General features: G+C 35.0%; 1 protein-coding gene across 7 annotated transcripts in view; it reads right to left on the bottom strand.

Moving 5' to 3' along the window:
* The window catches only part of WDR17 (WD repeat domain 17), a 103179-nt gene that overhangs the window by 55231 nt on the left and 26931 nt on the right, over nt 1–21017 (bottom strand). For all 7 annotated transcript variants that reach the window (XM_045069418.1, XM_045069417.1, XM_045069423.1 and 4 more), the window contains 3 exons: nt 9324–9452; nt 5466–5649; nt 960–1190 (listed from right to left, as the gene is read on the bottom strand). In XM_045069418.1, the coding sequence (XP_044925353.1) occupies nt 960–1190; nt 5466–5649; nt 9324–9452 (544 nt within the window). The remainder of the gene's footprint in view (nt 1–959; nt 1191–5465; nt 5650–9323; nt 9453–21017) is intronic.

The raw sequence follows: 21017 nt of genomic DNA, 5'->3' as shown, positions 1-21017 counted from the left end.
CTTCTCTTAGTTTCAGATAAATTAGATGTAACACATTTTTTAAAAGTAGCGATCTTATTCCTAAAAAGCACTTTTATCCATCTATCTGGCGAGTCCGGAGTCCCATACACCAACAGCAATGCCAGATGGCAAAAAGCATGTTTCTCAAAGGGTAACCATACTACTTTTGAGTGGAGAGCTATCCAGGTAATTTTCAGATTTTCCCACTACACATTTTATCATTGTTTAAATTGGAAAAAATAAACATAAATTAGCTTCTCAGACCCCTTCATTCAGCTAGATTAATTAATTAGCTAATGGGGGGATCGAAAGATTTATTGTTCCTTTCTACCTCAAGTTCAAAGTCTTTGCTAAGGACCTACAGGCATCACATTGGTATTTTAGAAGCAGATGGGAAAATATTTTTGAGTTGTATTAGTAAGCCATCATATTCTGTTGAATGTCCTTACTCATTCAGGCCATTTTCTTAGTAAATGTATAGAAATAAACAGTTGACTTTAAAAAGTAAAATAATGGGGCAAATGACTGTATTTGGGTTAACTCGAAGCACAATCTACACGGTTGACTTAAATATATTACAATAAAAGTGACTTCTTGTGGGGCACCTAGGTGGCTCAGTGGGTTAAAGCCTCTGCCTTCGGCTCAGGTCATGACCCCGGGATCCTGGGATGGAGCCCTGCATCAGGCTCTCTGCTTGGCACGGAGCCTGTTTCCCCCTTCTCTCTGCCTGCCTCTCTACCTACTTGTGATCTCTGTCTGTCAAATAAATAAAATCTTTAAAAAAAAAAAAAAGTGAATTCTTAGTGCTGGATATTATTTGTAGAACTATTATTTTAAAATTAAAATACTGTGAACCTTAAAAATAATAAAATAAAATACTCTGAACCTTGGCTGTATGCTACGTAAACAAGAAATTACATAAGGTAAGAAAAAGAAACTTGACTAAATTAAATTCTTACCTGGTTGAAAAATTGATAGGCTTCCATCAATATGACCAAATACAATCTTTCCCTTTTTTTGGGTATGCCATCTGAATACACAGACATCAGACAAGAAGCTGTGAGCTTCCTTGTGCACAGTCACTCCACTCTCTGGGCCTGAGATGGTCCAGATGAACAGGGGGCCTCTGTGGGAAACAAAGGCCACGGCATCACCTGCGTTCCAGCACCAGCTGAGAGAGGCAGGCGTCCCTAGGAGAAATGAAATACAGACATGCATAGAGACATGAGGAAGAAGAGTGTACCATTAAATAGTATTCCTACTGTATACTTCTAGAACAACTTAAAATACAAGACTAGGCTTGTTATTAAGAAAAAATATTACCACGTTCTTAGTTGGGAGTCAGACTTATAAAGTGATCCTAACAAGTACAAGCAACATAGGCAGGGTGTTTCCATAATGAAAGGAAAACCCCTGTTGGGTTTGAAACTACCCAAACTCCCGTTGGGTTTGAAACTACTCATATTATAATATGCTTCATATATATAGACATTTATGGAGTTTTTTTCTTTCAGAAACTACATATTAAAGCAATGAATTCTTACTGAGTTTTTGTGTGGACTTGCTGTAGGCACTCTAGGTATATAAGTTAATAAGGGATAAAATTCCTGTTTTAAAGGATCTTAAATATAAGATACAAATATAATATCTTGGGAAGATAAGGATTACATAAATGAAAAGTTAAATGCAACTATAGGGATTTAGTAATAAAATTAATGCTGCAATCTATGTCTTATCAGGGTTTAGATTCAAATCTTAGTACTGCTTAGATGAACTCAAGTAACTTTACCTCTTAAATCTGTCTTCTCATCTATAAAATGCAGATAAATAAAAATAGCTGTATACCTATTCCACATGAATAAGAGAAATATAATAATGCATGTAAAAGACCCTTTTAAGCTATAAAAGAAATACAAAAGTTAATTGTATTCCCCTCTCTATTACTGTGATCAAATAAATCATATATAAAATAAGTATTATGGTAAATTTCTAACTCAAGACAGAGATTATGAACCTCCCAACACAGATACTTTACAAATGCATCCGAATCAGCAAACTGAATAAGCACATCAGATCATATGGAATTAGGACCCAGGAATTTATTTGTAACAAGGTTTTCCAGGGGTGCCTGGGTGGCTAGGCGGTTAAGCCTCTGCCTTTGGCTCAGGTCATGATCCCGGGCTCCTGGGATCGAGTCCTGCATCGGGCTCCCTATTCAGTGGGGAGCCTGCTTCTCCCTCTTCTCCTCTCTCTGCTTGTGCACATGCTCTCTGTCAAATAAATAAATAAAATATTTTAAAAAACAACAACAAGGTTTTCCAAATGATTGTGATGTATAGAAAAGTCTGTGAACTGTTGGGCAACTGTCCTGGAAAGAAGCTGGATTTGGATTATACTTTGAGGAAGCAGTAGAGTTTAATGTATGGGATAAGTAGTATTTCCCAGGAAGAGGAAATGATATCAAAAAAAAGACACAGTTTTAATTTGTTCATTGACAGTAAATTCAATTTATGTTCTTAATGTTCCAAGAGGCAGAAACCAGAAGCCTAACTCCTAGTTCAGGGCCTGACATAAAATGGTAACTCCATAAATATTTATAGAAGAAATGGATAAGTCTATGAATAAGGCCAATAAAAAGCTGATGTGGTTTTAGACTACATTAACAGAAGTCGAATTTCCCAATAAGGGATGAGACACTCTGAATGGGTCAAACCACCATCAAACACTTGAAGAACGCCTCTGGAACATGGGTTCTCTGAATGCGTGTTTCCAGAGAGACAGCAAGGAAGAGAAGGAACTAGAAACAATGTCATATAGGTAAAACAGAAAAGACTTCTATAATGGCTCCTTATTTGTAAGTACTTCTAAGAACTCTGTAAAACATTAACTAATTTAATTCTTCCCAAAATAGTCTAAGACGGTTAGGTAGTACTATTATCCATTGGTTTCGGTTTTGTTTTTTTTTTCTGAAAGGATATTATCAAGTGCGATATTTTTCAACCTCATGATAATTTTAACATTTTACATTTAAACAAACTAATACTTGTTTTAAGTAAAATTTTTATTACTGTGGAAAACAGAATGATGAAGTAAAAAATACAGAGGCAGTTTCAAATTCTAATATTGATTTTTTAAAGTTTGACTAAATGCAAATGTCTACTTTGCTTAAGCCAGATTCTGAAAAAAAGATAGAGTCTAAGACATTTCAAAGGGAATTACTTACAATGAAAATAACCCAAATATTCATAATTTTTTTGCAAATAAAGCTTTCAATTTTCAAATTAAGATATTTAGAAATAGCATGAGGAACTTATTGTGAAGAAAATTTTCAAAACAAAAGAGAATATGCATAAGGAAAGGAAAAATATATAAAAGTGATCAAAACTGATACCACAATGATATAATTCTAAAAAATGCAATTGAAAAGCTTTTTATTTTAGGACTTAGCTATCTTTTTAAATATAAATTCAATTAGCCAAGGTACAGTACATCATTAGTTTTTTATATAATGTTCAATGATTCAGCTAATGAAAAGTCTTATTTAATTGTATGCTCAGTGGCAAAAAAGCTATGGTGCACAAAGCTAATGAATAAAAAAACTCTTCCATCATGAAAAGAGGTGATGCACATAGCGTTTTATGACAAATCAGTGGGTACACGAGGTGATAATACAATACTATACTGTCTAAGCTGTACCTATGCATAACATTTAGGAAATGTTATTCTGCAGTTATAACCAAGTATAGATTTTGTGTGACAACCTTGTAAGAACGATGACATCAGGTAGCATTCAAGGAGTATTTTTCACATAAAGATTAAAATTATTTTCACATAAAGTTGAATATAAAGTATTGAGAAAATGCACTCTTGCCCAATAAAAACAATACTGGAAAAACCTGTAGGATTTGTGATTGGTAGAGAAACAGGACTGACCAAAAAAACATGAAAAATCTACTGAGACTTCTGACTGAGGCTATAAATTGCTGTTTTTATCTACCACAAAGCCTTATACTAAAAGTATTATGGCTTGTTCTCATTGATGCATTGAAAATCTTAAGGAAAACTGTTCCTTTAATGGAGGCTCACTGAATAGAGTTGCTTTTAAAAAAATTTTTCTCTGGGATGCCTGGGTGGCTCAGTTGGTTAGACGACTGCCTTCAGCTCAGGTCAAGATCCCGGGGTTCCGGGATCAAGTCCCGCATAGGGCTCCCAGCTCCACAGGGAGTCTGCTTCTCTCTCTGACCTTCTCCTCACTCATGCTCTCTCTCACTGTCTCTCTCTCAAATAAATAAGTAAAATCTTTAAAAAAAAATTTTTGCTCTGAGATTGGAGCAAACTGCACATTATCTAATACTGAAGCTCAGGGGTTGTTGCAAATGAAAATAAGCAGCAGGTTATATGAGCTTGGGAATGAGAGTCACATTTTTCTAGCTGAAAAATTAACCTTGTTTGGCAAATATTTTTTTAATGGAAGTTATATAACAAAACTGGTTTATTTTACTGGTATTTTCAATATTCCTAATGACCTAAATTTGAAAAGACAAGGAAAAAGAAATATACTAAGTATGCTGAACATATCCAAAGGTTCCAAAAGGCATTATTATTATCTTGGAAGCAAGAGTTCCTCCCATACAATTGCCTATGAATTCTCAATATTGTTGCTACACACTGAAAAGAAGATTATAAAGAAACTGAACAAAATAAAATTAGTGAGACGGTCAAGTCTCAGTTTTCTGTCTCAAAGCTATAACCAGTAATTGTTAGAGAAACAACTGGACATGGAAAACACGTCCAGCAGTAGCTCTCAAAATCATAATTAATAACTGAGACACCCTTGGTGTTTAAAAAGTGATTGAATTATTGTGACATCTAACAGAGAAAAATGATAACTTCATCATTATCATGGGATAAGATGTTAGCTAGAAAGAATATCATAATATTCAATTCACTAAGACCTACTTGTGTGAATTAGGACTTTCTATCTTGACCCAATTAAAAATAAAGGAAAGAAACCAGCTCAGCAGGGCACTGATTACATGTGTAACACTGTCCTTGTATGTTTCAGATTGGAATACAGTAATTAAGAGGCTAGACTTATTGTCCCATTAAGAAAATCTCACCAGTTATTATTTTTATATTTATTTTGGGAATTTTTGTTATATTTACATATTAATGAAATCATTTGGTATTGATCATTTTTCAAGGATCATTGTGTTAAGTATAAAATATTTCATGAAATTTTGTTTCAGTTTTTATACATATGTACAATGAGTCATGATATGAAATTTCTTCCACAGATTTGTTACATAAATTAGCACTAGAAAGTTTGAAAAGCAGTTTAAACAGTTTCAAACTAGAAAGTTTGAAAAGCTCAGTTTAAAACCTGAGCTAATTTAAATAAAGTATTTTGCTTATTAAAATAAAAATATTTCATTTAGTAAAATAAAACCCAGTTATAAATATACCTTTTGTATTGTCGAGCTTAGCCAAGACTTTTTGTTCTGCAACATTCCAAATGATCACTAAATTATCGGTACTGCCACTTGCAAACACATCAGGGTTATGTGGACACCAAGAGATAGCTGTGATTGTTTTTTTATGTTCAGACATAATTGCGTGAAGTTTGAATTCATTATAACGGTGATCCAACTAAAAAAAATATATAAATAAGACATTTCAGTGCTTCTTTTTAGATAACACACTTCTCATTAATAATCACATTAATTTTAAAAAGGTACATACATGAAAATTAGTATACCTAATAACATGCATGGTATGAACACATTCCAAGCCTTGGTTTGCTTTCAAGTGTTAAGTGTACTTAATCAAAAGAAAGAAATCATTTCTTAAAATTTTTATTTTAGTTCCAGTCAGCTGATACAGTGTACAACAGAGTGACCGACACTTCCACACATTAGCAGGGCTCATCACCAGCGTCCTCTGTAACCTCCAGCACCTAGTTCCCCCTTCCCTCCACCCTTCCCCATCAGTTTATTCTCTATAATTAAAAGTCTGTTTCTTGATTTGTCTCTCCCTCTCTTATTTTTTCCCTTTGCTTGTTTTGTTTTCTAACTTCCACATAGGAGTGAGATCATTATGGTGCTTGTCTTTCTCTGATTGACTGATTACACTTAGCGTCATACTCTCCAGCTCCATCCATGTTGCTGAAAATGGCAAGTTTCATTCTTTGTTATGGCTGAGCAATATTCCATTTATATGCCGTCCACTTCTTCGTCCATTCGTCAGTCTGTGGACGCTTGGGCTGCTTCCACAGTTTGGGTGTTATAAATAATGCTGCTACAATCATGGGGGTGCATATGGCCCTCTGAATTCTTGTATTCTTTGGGTAAATACCTACTGGCGTGATTTCTGGATCATAGGGTGGTTCTATCTTTAACTTTTTAAGGAACCTCCATACTGTTTTCCACAGTGGCTACACCAGTTTGCATTCCCACCAACTGTGCATGAGGGTTCCTTTCTCTCCACATTCTTGCCAACATCTTTTGTTTCTTGTGCTTTTATTTTTGTGTTTGTATTTTATTTTTCTTGTGCTTAGCCATTCTGGCAGGTGTGAGGTGAGATGTCCTTGTAGTTTTGTAGTTTGATTTGCATTTCCTTAATAAGTGATGATGAGCAGAAAAAAATCTGCTATTGTTTACCACTTAAGCCACTTTGAAATTTTGCTATAAAAAATAATGCTGGGCGCCTGGGTGGCTCAGCGGTTAAGCCGCTGCCTTCGGCTCAGGTCATGATCTCAGGGTCCTGGGATCGAGTCCCGCATCGGGCTCTCTGCTCAGCAGGGAGCCTGCTTCCTCCTCTCTCTCTCTCTCTGCCTGCCTCTCTGCCTACTTGTGATTTCTCTCTGTCAAATAAATAAATAAAATCTTAAAAAAAAAAAAAAAAAAAAAAAAATAATGCTGTAGCGAACATCTCTGCATATAAAATTTTGACTAACAACTTAATTATTTCCTAAGGTTTCCCTTCTATAATTTCTATATTTCTTACTACTTGAACTTCAACTATTCCTGAACAATGTCAGATGAAAATATTGTTAAGAAGAACCAAGTACAAGTGGAGTTTTGCAGTTACAATCATCTTAAGTTGGCTTGTTTAAATATATTTAAGTACATTTTCTGTACATTTAGGAATAGGTTTGTAAGGAATAGGTTTGTAAGTTTTAAGTCATTCAGTGACTTATCTGTGGTAAATACTGTGAATGTGTCTAATGTATCTAACAGAAAAACTGCTACATAAGTTAGAAATTCGGTGGAAGAGTCTATAAATACAGTAAGTACATGAAGAAGCTTTACTATATAAATTATCCAAGTAGTATCTTAAGTACAATATAAATACATATGGGGATTAATTTATTAATACATTCCTATTATATTTACAGTTCAGTATGACGAGTCTATACCATTACATTCAGCTGCACCATAAATTATTTTTAGAGTAGTTAATATATTATCACATCACAATTCAATGGTCAAAGGGAAAATTCTTATGGCATTTACAAGTATCATTTAATAGTTCAGACAGATGTGATAAAACGTCAGTATTATTATACAGAGTGTGACAAACTATCAGACTCTGACTGTACATTGACCCTAGGTATGATTTAATAAATATTCCCTTTGAAAATAACCTTAATATTTTATATTTATGTAGCATAATTTTCAAAGCATTTCAATTTAGACAATAACATTTAAAACAATACTGATTAACATAAGTTGAATATTAATGTCACCATTTAATATAAATGTAATTGTCTATTTGCATACTTTGAAACAAGTTTTTACAGGGAACTCTGTAATGAACTGTCACCTGAGTTTGTTTTAATTTTTAAATCAGGATGATTCTTAGTTTGTTTCAGTCTTTAATAACACATAAATTTTCTTCATAGGTTTTGTATATTAATAATTTTAGCTCAATCTTCCTAAATATTCAAGTCATAAAATGTCATCATAAAACTGGACAAATGTGAATACGAAAAAAAATAAGTTCTGCCTTTATCCATTCTCTGTCCTTACTCGCTGAAGGAATACTTTACCTAGACTGATATGTTATACTAAAACTCAGGTTGATTACTTGGTGTTCCTATAGTCTTGAATAATAGACTACATAAAATCTCAGTATTTTATTATTTAACTAGTTTATAGAGTAATGCTATTTTTTCTTTAATTTTCAATAAACTACACTATTGGTAATTAAAAGATTTTTATTCCAGAATAACGAATCATTTTTTTCTCTTCACTGAAATGCACTGTTGTTTCAAAACAACAACAAAAAATGTATCATTCAAAAAATATTTAATGAGTATCTTAAATTCCAGAGAGCAAAGAGTAACTTGAGAAATTCAAAGGTGAGGAAGACTGATTCTGGTAAAGGGAAGCAGGCAGAGAGACAGTCTATTTTATAAGGTCCTTTGCTATCACAAAAGTGGAAAAGGCAGAATATGGAAAATAGTTTATACACTTGAGCTGAGATTTGAAAGATGAGACTTTTATTATAGTATTTATAGTATTTATTATTTTATAGTCAGAGACTATGATAATAGTCGGGTGAGAAGGCTACAAACCCTAGGATTGCTCCTGGTTAACCTAAAATACAGGAGTGAGAAGCAGGAGCCAAACAGAGCTAACCCTCACGTCCGTGGTTCAGACGAGTGGTTGGCTGCTCACATAAAAATGCTGACTCCAGGTTTAAGAAAGTTTGTCCTGAATTTAAGATGTTTATAGCACCTTGATCTGGGGCAATTCAGAAGGCCATTGGCTCTTCAGACTGGAAACTGAATAGCGATGTCTGGATAGAGTTCAGACATGAAAAAAAGGAATTATAAAGGTTTGTATCTCAAGAATATCTCAAAATATTTTATATCTGCACGGTTTTTAATATAATGATCTCTAATGGGTAACCCATATTCTCTGATTTTTTTTTCTCATATGAAATGCTACTGAGCAAAGTCTGAAACAAATGAATAAATGAATTCCAATTATTTATATGGAGATATATTTTAAAAGCATTAAGTTCTACTGCTCATCACTCATAAACTGGAAGCTTTTAATTCTTGAGGAAATTTCTGACAAACAGCACATAAAGGTTGATGAAATCAATTAAGATTTTTAGTAACTTGAAACTATGATATAGGCATTTTCTAAAAGCTTGAATTACAAAGCCAATAGAGTATAAACAGCAGCAAAATATAATTATCAATTACATTATAGTACTTTTAAAACTTTTATGTAACAGGGATTTTAAAGTATGTACTAAATGTTAATTTTACCTAATAAAATGAGAAACCAAAAGCAACCAAAGTATTTTACCTGGTAAATATAGATGGCCAGAGTGGCGCAGTAGGCAAACCTGTCTCCATTGGCAGCACACACGTCCTTGTGCCACGGCTGACATCCCGCGGCCAGCAGTCCCACCTGCCTGACCTGGGACATGTTTGCCTTGAAAACCAAATTTGGAGAAATATCAGTCATTTTCATTATTCAAAAAACTTATTTATAGCTATCTTTATCAATCCTTATCTTTATGCCCTGAAAACAATATTTCTACTAGGACTATTGATCTCAGGGTATACTTTCAGAGAACGAGAGCTGAAATCCCCAAATGTCTAGAGACATCAAGGCATGTAATTCAAATGTGAAAAGCAAGAGATTAGAAAATGATCAATGACAAAGGACACAGGGCCGAGGACTGGGGATCCTAGAGGAGTGATGGGGAGCACAGTGAAACAGAAGGGGCAGATTCTAAGTAAAGGGCTCCAGTGCCACTGGAGAAGCTCCTCCACTGTTGCCAGATTTATGAAACTTCCAGAGAAATGGAAGCATCCAGAGTTCTGCGTAAAAGCTACCAATTTTTAAATACTGGTAATTCATTCAAAGCAGCAAATTCAAGGGTAAAACAATATTGGGAGGACTGTGGCCTCTGCCAGGGAACATCACTGTGTTTATAGTGACTCAGTGTCTTTGCACAAAGTATTTGCACAGGGCAGGTAGCCAAGCTGCGTTAACAATACTGCTCATTGTGAAGATGCGACAGAAGGAAGATGGAAACTACTGGTTACAAGATGTTGATGCGGCCAGTAGAAGACGGTGGAGTAAACAGGCAGCATCAGTCCGGCTGGGACTCAGCACGCAGGGATGGAGACCCAGCTCCGAGCCGGCCTAGAGCATGAGCTGGAGTCAGGCATCTAACCTCGTGTCTCTGTTCCTTCCATCTAAAAGAACCTTCTGAAAGAGGTTTTCCCTACCATTCCTCTCAGCTCCAGGGTTTCTGTGACTCTATGTGTAAACTTAGTTCTTCTAGGATGCTGGAGAATAGGAAGCCAAGAGTGAGGATGTTTATAAGTCTATGATCCTATTGAAAACCCAGATACAGGGGAAACACCAAAGCAAAAGCAAAAACAAAAAACATATTCTGAATATTACCCTATGTAGTTACTTCAAGAATGGCATTCAAGGGGCGCCTGGGTGGCTCAGTGGGTTAAAGCCTCTGCCTTCAGCTCAGGTCATAATCCCGGGGTCCTGGGATCAAGCCCTGCGTCGGGCTCTCTGCTCAGTGGGGAGCCTGCTTCCCCCTCTCTCTCTCTCTCCCTGCCTCTTTGCCTACTTGCAATCTCTGTCTGTCAAATAAATAAAATCTTTAAAAAAAAAAAAAAAAAAGAAGGGCATTCAAGAATACATTAATTGATCCAAAAAAGCTTTTTCAAGGCAGAATCTAGATCATTATTTGGTGTCTTTTCTAATACGGTCAAAATATTGGTCTAAAAATGAGGACTCTCAACATGAGACAATCTTCACTTATACCACAAAGATAAACCTTGCAATTATCAATTTTTCACTGTTAATTTATATCCGATTAAAATACAGAAAAATAATAAATAGCAATTGTAACCTTAAAATATTTTTGAAAAATTAAGTAAATACCTAGCAGATATAATAAATTTGGGTCACACTGACTAACATACCAAGTCAATTTTTAGTCAATACTTTGTTTATACTGTTTAAAAGTTTTATATTATTTTAGTAGCAAAATGTTAATGCTTTAACACAACATGCAAAATATCATACATGAAACATTAATACATAAATATATATATAATCTGAACTATGACACAAGTCTAATAGGTAACTAATTATTCAATGTATCCCCAGGAACCATCCACCTCAACCTGCCTCTTCTCTCTCTACCCTGCCACCTGGTTTATTTTTATTTATTTATTTATTTTTATTAACATATAATGTATTATTTGTTCCAGGGGTACAGGTTGGTGATTCATCAGTCTTACACAACTCACAGTGCTCACCATAGCACATACCCTCCCTAGGGTCCATCACCCAGACACCCCAGCCCTCCCACACCCCTCCATTCCAGCAACCCTTAGTTTGTTTCCTGAGATTAAGAGCCCTTTATAGTTTGTCTCCCTCTCTGGTTTCGTCTTATTTTTCCCTCCCTTCCCCTATGATCCTTTGCCTTGTTTCTCAGATTCCTCAAATGATCTATGAAATCATATGATAATTATCTTTCTTTGATTGACTTATTTTGCTTAGCACAATACGCTTTATTCCATCCACATTGTTGCTAATGGCAAGATTTCATTTTTGATGGCTGCATAGTATTCCATTGAATATATATGCCACATCTTCTTTATCCATTCATCTGTTGATGGCCACCTGGGCTCTTTCCATAGCTTGGCTATTGTGGACATTGCTGCTCTAAACATTTGGGTGCACGTGTCCCTTTGGATCATTACATTTGTATCTTTGGGGTAAATACCAGTAGTGCAATAGCTGGGTCATAGGGTGGCTCTATTTTCAACTTTTTGAGGAAACTTCATACTGTTTTCCAGAGTGGCTGTACCAGCTTGCATTCCCACCAACAGTGTAGGAGGGGTCCCCTTTCTCCACATCCTCGCCAATACCTGTGGTTTCCTGACTGGTTGATGTTAGTCATTCTGATTGGTATGAGGGGTGGTATCTCATTGAGGTTTTGATTTACAGCCATACCACCCTGAACGCACCCAATCTTGTCTGCTCTCAGAAGCTAAGTAGGGTCGGGCCTGGTTAGTACTTGGATGGGACACCTAGTGGTTTAAAACAAGCTACTCTGAACCAGAGATACTTGGTACCATCATTAAAAAATACAGCAGTGTCTCTTTATTATCTGCTTCTTCTTCAGTATCAGTGGAGTCATGTACTGACCATAACACTGCGTTTCTCCTTTATTTTAATGCTCAGCAATTAGTCTAGTCAGTTACATCATCTCTTAATTTATTAATTAAATTTATCTTAATTTATTAAAAAGTTACTTTCTTGTGTCTTTTCTATTTCATTTTCCACCTTCTAGAAAAGATCCCTTCTTTCCTCTTTCTTCCCCAAATCTATTGTCATCTTTTTTTTTAATAAACTAAAAAGTTATTTGAAGTGAAAAATTCCATGTAACCGAACCGTGCTTCAGTCTTTGAGTGCTTAACTATAAAAGTCTTCTTGCCCCCTTCCCCCACCCCTGCCTCAGCACCTGCATTTCCTCAAGCACTAGCATTCCTGACAAATTTTTTAAATATAAGTATTTGTTTAAACTAGTAATGTTACATTACTTTTCACTGAAAATTATATTAATTCAACCACAGGATGAGTTGAATAGGCTTTTATAGTTTATCTCTGGAGTGTATGATTACTATTAATAAAGTCTGTGTGTAAGTGAAAATGGTTTCTGATTTATGTTTAAGTGAATTTTGAGCTCATAGCTGCGAAAGAAACATTTAAGCAAACAAGTAAAATGGAATCATTTTTAAAATTTTTACTTTCTGTTGTTTTTAAAATCTTTTTAAAACTTAATAAATTGTTTTTAAGAGCAGTGTTAGTTTCACAGCAAAACTGAGTGGAAATTAAGAGTTCCTACTCACTCCCTAACCCCCAGTTACACACAACCTCCCCCACTATCAATACCTCCCATCAGACTAGTACATTTGTTACAATGATGAACCTACATTGACCCAACATCATCACCCAGAGTCCACAGTCTGCATTATGGTTCACTCTTGGTGTTATTCATTCCATGGGTTTTGACAAATGTAGAAGGTCATATATCCACCATTTTGAAATAGACACGAGGCCCTAAAAATCCTCTATGTTCTGCCTATTGATCTCTTCCTCTCTCAATAACCCCTGGAAACCACTGATACTGTTATACTCTCCATAGTTTTGCCTTTTCCAGAATATTGTATCATTGTAATTATACAGTATGTAACCTTTTCAAATTGGCTTCTTTAACTTAGTAATATGCATTTAAGTTTCCTCTATGTATTTTCATGGCCTGATAGCTCTTTTTAGCAATAAAAAATATTCCCTTTTCTAGATGTACCACTGCTTATGTATCCATTCATCTATTGAAGGACATCTTGGTTGTTTTCAAGTTTTAACAGTTATGAAAAAGCTGCTATAAACATCCATGCACAGGTTTTTGTTTAAACATAAGTTTTCAATTCATTTAGGTAAATCACAAGGAATGGCAAAGGAGGTGATTACTGGATCCCAGTAATATATTTTATAAGAAATGATCAAACTGTCTTCTAAAGTGGCTGCACCATTTGCATTCCCACCAGAAATAAATCAGAGTTCCTGCTATTTCCCATCCTCACCAGCCTTTGGTGTTGTCAGTGTTTTGGAGAAGCCATTCTAATAGGGATGCAGTAGTAACTTACTATTGTTTCAATCTGTAATTCCCTATGTCAGACATCTTTCCATATACTTACAGGCCATCTACCTTCAGTGAAGGGTCTGTTCAAGTCTTTTAATTTGCTAGAGGGGCTCAAGAACTCAGATAAATATTTTACTGGATTACTTGTTTATTAAAAGAGGATATAACTCAGGAACAGCCAGATAGAAGAGGCACATTAAGGCAAGGGCTGTGGAAAGGGGCAAGGAGACTGTCTCAGACCACATCAACTGGAGAGCCCTCTGAACCCTTTCCTTTTGTGTTTTCCTGCAGGCTTCATTATAAAGGCATGATCGATTAAATCACTCTCCGCTGTCTATCTTTCAATATCTAACTCTTCTCCTCTCCCACCTTATGGTCAAGGGGTAGGACTAAAAGTTATAACCCTCTAATCATAGGTTGACTCCACCAGCAATCAGCCCCCTCCTCAGGTGCTTTCTAAAAGTCACCTTATTAGCATAACAAAAGACACTTAGGGCCCTCAACACTTGGGAAATGGGGTCATCTGAATGACTAAATATGTATTTCTTACAAATCACAATATCATTAAATGTTATTATTGATTCAATTTCTTTAAAATGTAGGCCTATTCAGATTCCATATTTCTTCCGTGAGTTTGGCAAATTGTATCTTTAAGACTTGGTCCATTTCATCTAGGTTACCAGATTTTGGGGTAGGAAATTGATGTAGCATTCCCATATCATCCTTTTAATGTCCACAGGTTATATAGCGATATCCCTTCTTTCATTATTGGTATTAGTATTATGTTCCTTCTCTCTTTTCTTCTTATTTACTCTAGCTAAAGTCTAATAGATTTTATTGATCTTTTCAAAGAAGAAGGTTTTAGCTTTGTTGATTTTCTCTACTGATTTTCTATTTTTGATTTCACTGATTTCTGATCTAAATTTTTATTATTTCTTTTCTTCTCCTTACTTTAGATTTAATTTGCTCTTCCTTTTCTAGTTTTCCAAAGTAGAAGCTTAGAAGATTAAATTTAGATTTTCCCTCTTTCCTGGTATAAATTTCCTCTAAGCACTGCTTTTGCTGCATCCCATAAGTTATGTTGTCGTGTTTTCAATCTCATTTAGTTCAAAATGCTATTTTTCTTTGATCCATGTGTTATTTAGAAGACTGTTGCTTAGTCTCTAAGTATTTGGGGACCTTCAAGTTACATTTCTGTTATCAGTTTCTAGTTTAATTCTGCTGATGTCTGAGAGAAGACCCTATATTATTTCTATACTTTTAAGACATTGAGATGGATTTTATGGCCCAAAATATGGTCTGTGAATGTTCCACGTGAGCTTGAGAAGAATGTGCAAGCAGCTGTTGCTGGAGGAAGGGTTCTATAGGTGCATCAGGTATAGTTGACTGGAGATGCTATATAGTTCAACTTCGCTCTTCCTGATTCTGTCTGGCAGATCTGTTCAGTCTGACAGAGCAGTAAAGTCTCCAACTATAATAGTGTGCTCATCTATTTCTCCTTGCACTTTTATCAATTCTTGCCTCGTGTATTACAATACTCTGCTATGAAGACACATACACATTAAGGACTACTGTGTCTTTTTGGAGTACTGACCCTTTCATCACTATGTAATATCCCTCTTTACCCTTGGTCTGAATTCTGCTCTGTCTGAATTTAACATACTTACACCCACTTCTTTTAATCAGTGTTAGCATGGTGTGTCTTTCTTCACCACTTTACTCTGAATCCATATATGTCTTAACATTTAATTTGAGTTATTTGTAGACAACATATAGTTGGGCCTCTGTCTTTTTATTAGTGCATTAGACCAGTGATGTTCAGGGTAATTATTGATACACTTGGATTAGTATCTACCCCATTTTTACTGTTTCAGTTTGTTCCTGTTTTTATCTTCCACACTTTTCCTTTCTTTTGTGGTTTCAACTGAGCACTTTATATGATCCATACTTTTTTCTTCTTCCTTAGCATATCAATCATGTCTCATTTAAACTTTTTGTGGGTGGGGGCGCCTGGGTGGCTCAGTGGGTTAAGCCGCTGCCTTCGGCTCAGGTCATGATCTCAGGGTCCTGGGATCGAGTCCCACATCGGGCTCTCTGCTCAGCAGGGAGCCTGCTTCCCTCTCTCTCTCTCTCTGCCTGCCTCTCCATCTACTTGTGATTCCTCTCTGTCAAATAAATAAATACAACCTTTAAAAAAAATTTTTGTGGGTGATTATCCTAGACATTATAATATAGATTTACAAGTAATCCAAGTCTACTTTCGAATCAACACCATATCGCTTCTCAGGTAGTGCAGACACCTTATAATAACCGAATATCCCTGAGTCCTCTTCCGTCCTTTGTACCACTGCTGTCACTCCGCTCACTTCCACATCGGCAACACAGCACATGGGTATGTATCTGTGCGAATGTATATATATGTGATTAAAGCATACGTAATTGGGGCACTGGCTGGCTCAGTCAGTTAAGCATCTGCCTTTAGCTCAGGTCATGATCCCAGAGTCGTGGGATCAAGCCCCACATTGGGCTCCCCGCTCGGCGGGAGACCTGCTTCTCTCTCTGCCTGATACTCCCCCTGCTTGTGTTCTCTCTCTCTCTCTCTCTAATAAATAAATGATATCTTAAAAAAAAAAAGCATACATAATCAAATCCATTGTTGTGTTTTTGTTTTAAACAAACTGTTCAAACTGTTAACAAGGTCACAATTAAGAAAAATGAAAAGTTTTATTTTACTTTTACTCATACATTCTCCAATACTCTTCCTTTGTTTATGCAGATCTGAGCTTTGGATCTATTATCACTTACCTTCTCTGAAAAACTTCTTTTAACATTTGTTGCAGGTCTACTGGCAACAAATTTCCAAATTTTTGTTTGTCTGAGAAAGTCTTCATTTCTCTTTCACTCATGAAAGATAATTTCACAGAGTATGGATTTCTTGGCTGGTATTTTATTTCTCTGAACACTCTAAATATTTCATTCATTCTCTTCTTGGTTTCATGGTTTCTGAGAAGTTGAATCCCGATTTTTATACTTGTTCCTCTGGTTTTTGTTTTTTGGGTTTTTTTTTCAAGATTTTCTTTCTTTCTTTCTTTCTTTTTTTTTTTTTTTTTTTTTTTTTTTTTTTTTTTTTTTTTTTAGTTTGAATATGATTTGCCTAGGTATAGTTTTGTTGTTTTGTTTCTTGTTTTTTGCATTTAACATGTTCCATATTTCCTGGGTTTCCTGGGTCTGTGATTTGCTGTCTGACATTAATTTGGGGAAATCCTAAGTCACTGCTTCAACTGTCGCTTCTGTTGCTTTCTCTTTCTTCTTGTTTTGGTATTTCCAGTAGGTGTATGACACACCTTTTCAGTTGTCCCACAGCTCTTGGATATTCTATTCTGCTTTTTATTTCCCCATTCTTCTTTCTCTTTTCTTTTCCGATCTGGAAATCCCTACTGTCATATCTTCAAGCTAAGAAATTCCTTCCTCAGCCCTAACGAGTCTACTAATGAGCTCACTAGAGGCATTCGTCATTTGCTGGTGTTTCTGGTCTCTAGCATTTCTTTTCGATTCTTCTTAGAATTTCAATCTCTCTGCTTAAACTATCCATCTGTACTTGTATGTTGCCTAATTTTTAAATTAAAATCCTTAGCATATTAATTATAGTTTCTTCAAATTCTTGGTCTGATAATTCCAATGTTCTCTGCTCTAAAAGGTTGTAATAATTTGCCTTGTGACCTCACTTCTCTTAGAGATCTAAAAAGAGTGGTTGATTTTTCAGTTTGTTCAGCTTTTTATCATTTTAGGCCAGAGTGAGACTTCTTAGCTCCTTACCTGCCAGACTAGAAACTCCAAATCCCTCTGCTATGTATTAAAAATAAATAAGTTACTTCAAAATTCATTTTGTCAATGTATTTTTACTTTAATTATCAGTATACTTTGATTAACTACTTTTTAAAATTTACTACTTTTTAATTTCTAAGTGTAGAGAATATAAAAATTTCAATACTGTCATATAATTTGGTATGACCTTGCTTCTAAGCAGCTTTCACAAGTCTTACAAGATAACAACTTAATTCCTTTTTAAATTCAGAGTTGAATAATTTGTCCAAACCAGCCATCAAAGTAATAAGCAGGATAAAACAAAATGGAAATTTACTGTAAAGATCTATGATTTTGAATAAAATTTGAAAAAAATGTACATCATTAAATATATCAATACTATTGCATTTCTAAATCTTAATTAGGTATTTAAACGGGCAGTACTGGGCCACCTGGGCTCAGTCATTAAGCATCTGCCTTCAGCTCATCATGATCCCAAGGTCTTGTGATCGAGTCCTGCAAGGAGCCCCCTGCACAGAGGGGAGTCTGCTTCTCCCCCTGTCCCTCTCCCCTGTTCATGCTCTCACTCTCTCTCTCGAGGAAAAATTAATAAAATCTTTAAAAAATACAAATAAAAAAGTAAATGGGCAGTATTTGAAATTTCCACATTATTTTTCAAAAGTATTATTAAAAACATATGTAACATGATGTAGCTTTTATTAAGTAATGTTTGTAATTGCTAAGGAGAAAAAAGAAACATCTGGAACATTTTGTTATTTTTGTAGTCAGCATGAATGGTTACATAACTAATGATCCTGCATTACTAAAAATGGAAGATGTTCAACTGCAGGTATATTCCAAAATATATGCCTTTTTAAAAACATAAATCCTAAAAAAACATGTCACATATTTGGTAAATAAGCATATATTAACTGAATGTAACAGTTAATTATAGATTTCAGATAAATATTATGTACTTTTTTGTATCCTTACTTTAGAATAGGTTGCATTTTTAGGTGAATGATTTAAGAATTTCCACATCCATTCTAAGGATTTGTTGCTTCAGAAAAATATAATCTTACTGGCCCAGAAACAACATGCACACTTTAAAGACGAAGTACTAAGCCCCTGTGGTACACTGAATACTGTAGAGTTACAAAAGCTTTGGGAAGAAAAGTGTGAGCATTGTGTCACCCCACATATAAGTGACAGTGTTAGGAGCCTGGCAACAGCCTACTTGCAAAGACAATTTTTTGCAAACTCAATTTTTTGTTTCAATCTCATACAAAGCACCACACATACATTATAATTACAGTAAAGATGCTGTTCACATTAAGTATACGAAATTCTTTAAAAAACAAATGGTAAGAGTATATTTACATTAGATTTGTGTAATATTAAAGTTCACTTCTGAATATGCAAGAAAATGTTGATATGAAATAATCACAATGAATTTTAAAATACAGCTAGAGTTACAACACTGCCAAATGCAAAATTGTAAAACTAAGCTAAAATCAAGTTCATATGTATCTATAGAAATATATACCTATGCTATAAATATTAATTATATCAAAATAATGCTATCCTAATTTTGTACTAAAGATCAAACTCACACTTGTATGTGGTTTTTCAAATACTACATTTCTAAATTACAACTTTAACTAAAAAATCCAACTTATCTTTTCCTGTGAACTTTAAAAGAATACTCTATTCCCACCAACAGTGTAAGAGGGTTCCCCTTTTCCTGCATCCTCGCCAACATCTGTTGCACACTGAGTTACTGCTCTACTTCATGTAAAATGTACTAACGCCACAACCATACTTTCATTCACCCCATACAGTCCTTTGTACTATTATCAAATATGTTCTATCTATGGACATTATAAATCCCATGCTTCAATGTTATAACTTTGCTTTTAAATAAATTAGGAGAAAAAATTTCTATTGAAAAATTTGCTATGCTGAATGCTGATGATTACATGGGACATATAAGCACATACACATCATCTGAAAAATACAGGCTATACTTTTAGAAGAAATTGAAGTCCATATTCATGTGCCAGTTTTCATTATTTAGAATAGTATCTTTCATTCTCACCTGAATCTATGTAAGAACTGACTAAAACTTGAGAAGCTCAACCTCACAAAGACAACAATATTGTAATTTCAGGGTTGAACTGTATCTGTATACAGTAACAGCTGCTTCTGTACTCGGTCTCAGCCAGGAGTTCATTTATAAAGGCCGATGGTAGTATTAAAGGGCAGACTGGAGTCATGATGGAAAACAAGATTTTGAATTCCCATCATCTCTACGAACTACCCTTAGTCACTAAAGGAGCACCCAATTTTAGTGAAAAGCATTTCAGCAAGTTAGTATGCCCTCCCATTGAGAAATACATGGGCTATAATTGAAAAAAACACCCTTTGGTTCAACATCAAAAATGCATTTACCATTACATTTAAAGTGCACACACACAACACAAACACAGGGTCCTGGCACTGCAGTGTGTATGTGGTCTGGTGGGACTTATTAAACTCATAAGCTGGAATATTTCCATCATTGAGGGATAAGATTGAAATTCAGAATGACAAGCTACCCACTGGTTCTCAGTCTGTTCTCTGAGAACACTTCAGGGTCCCTAACACGACGATTATTCTCCGGAGTTTGCTATTAACCGGCTGCAGAGATGTTTACCAGTTTGTTTTAGAATTGGGGAGAAAAATTTTTTTTTAGGAAAAGCCCAAAGGCAGGAAGCTTTAAACTGCTGAGGAATTACAATTAAAAAGATAGGGGAAAGGAAGTAAAATACTGAGAAAATGTCTTTCATGGACGTGTGGAGGAGGGACCCCGTGGAAGCAAGGTAGGAGAGAAACGCACGCTTCCTATCTTTGGTATTGTTTGCCCTCTGACTCGACGGGGAGGAAAGCTGGAGACACTGCAGGAAGATACTCTGGCTCTTGGTTCCACTCATTAATAAAAAGAAAAGTCCAGCTGTGTAAGAAAAGAAAAATCCACAAAGTGCTTTCATTTAAATAATAAAGAAATCTTCCATTCAAAACGTGAAAATAATAAAAACGACATTGTATTGTTTTATGCTAAATCCATTTTGATTAGATGCACTTTTAAATAGCAGTTTTCTACTCTTTCTATAATAGATCAGAACAGCTATTTTCAAAATACTATATAAAAGTTGCCATGGTAACAATGCAAATCTTTTGAAACATAATTAATTGCCCAAAAATTCATCAGATAGAACATGGCACCTTTCTTCAGAAAATTTTTGCACTTTCTTTTACAATATTAATGTAATATATAGTATTATCATACACATCTTCTATTTCATTAAATGTTTTTCTTTATGTAAAATGACTATTAAAAGTATTGCTGTTTTTATACGTTAATCTCATTAACAAGAATCTATATTATATTTCAAGCCTGAAGACAATCTGAAAATATTAAGAATTCATGAAACAAGGACAGAAAAAAAAAATCTTTTCATCAATGT

This window comes from Mustela putorius, unplaced genomic scaffold (assembly GCF_011764305.1).
Source record: "Mustela putorius furo isolate JIRA1106 unplaced genomic scaffold, ASM1176430v1.1 tig00003932_pilon_pilon_pilon:0A:0A, whole genome shotgun sequence".
NCBI lineage: Eukaryota > Metazoa > Chordata > Mammalia > Carnivora > Mustelidae > Mustela > Mustela putorius.
This window is presented reverse-complemented; position numbering and strand designations above follow the sequence as displayed.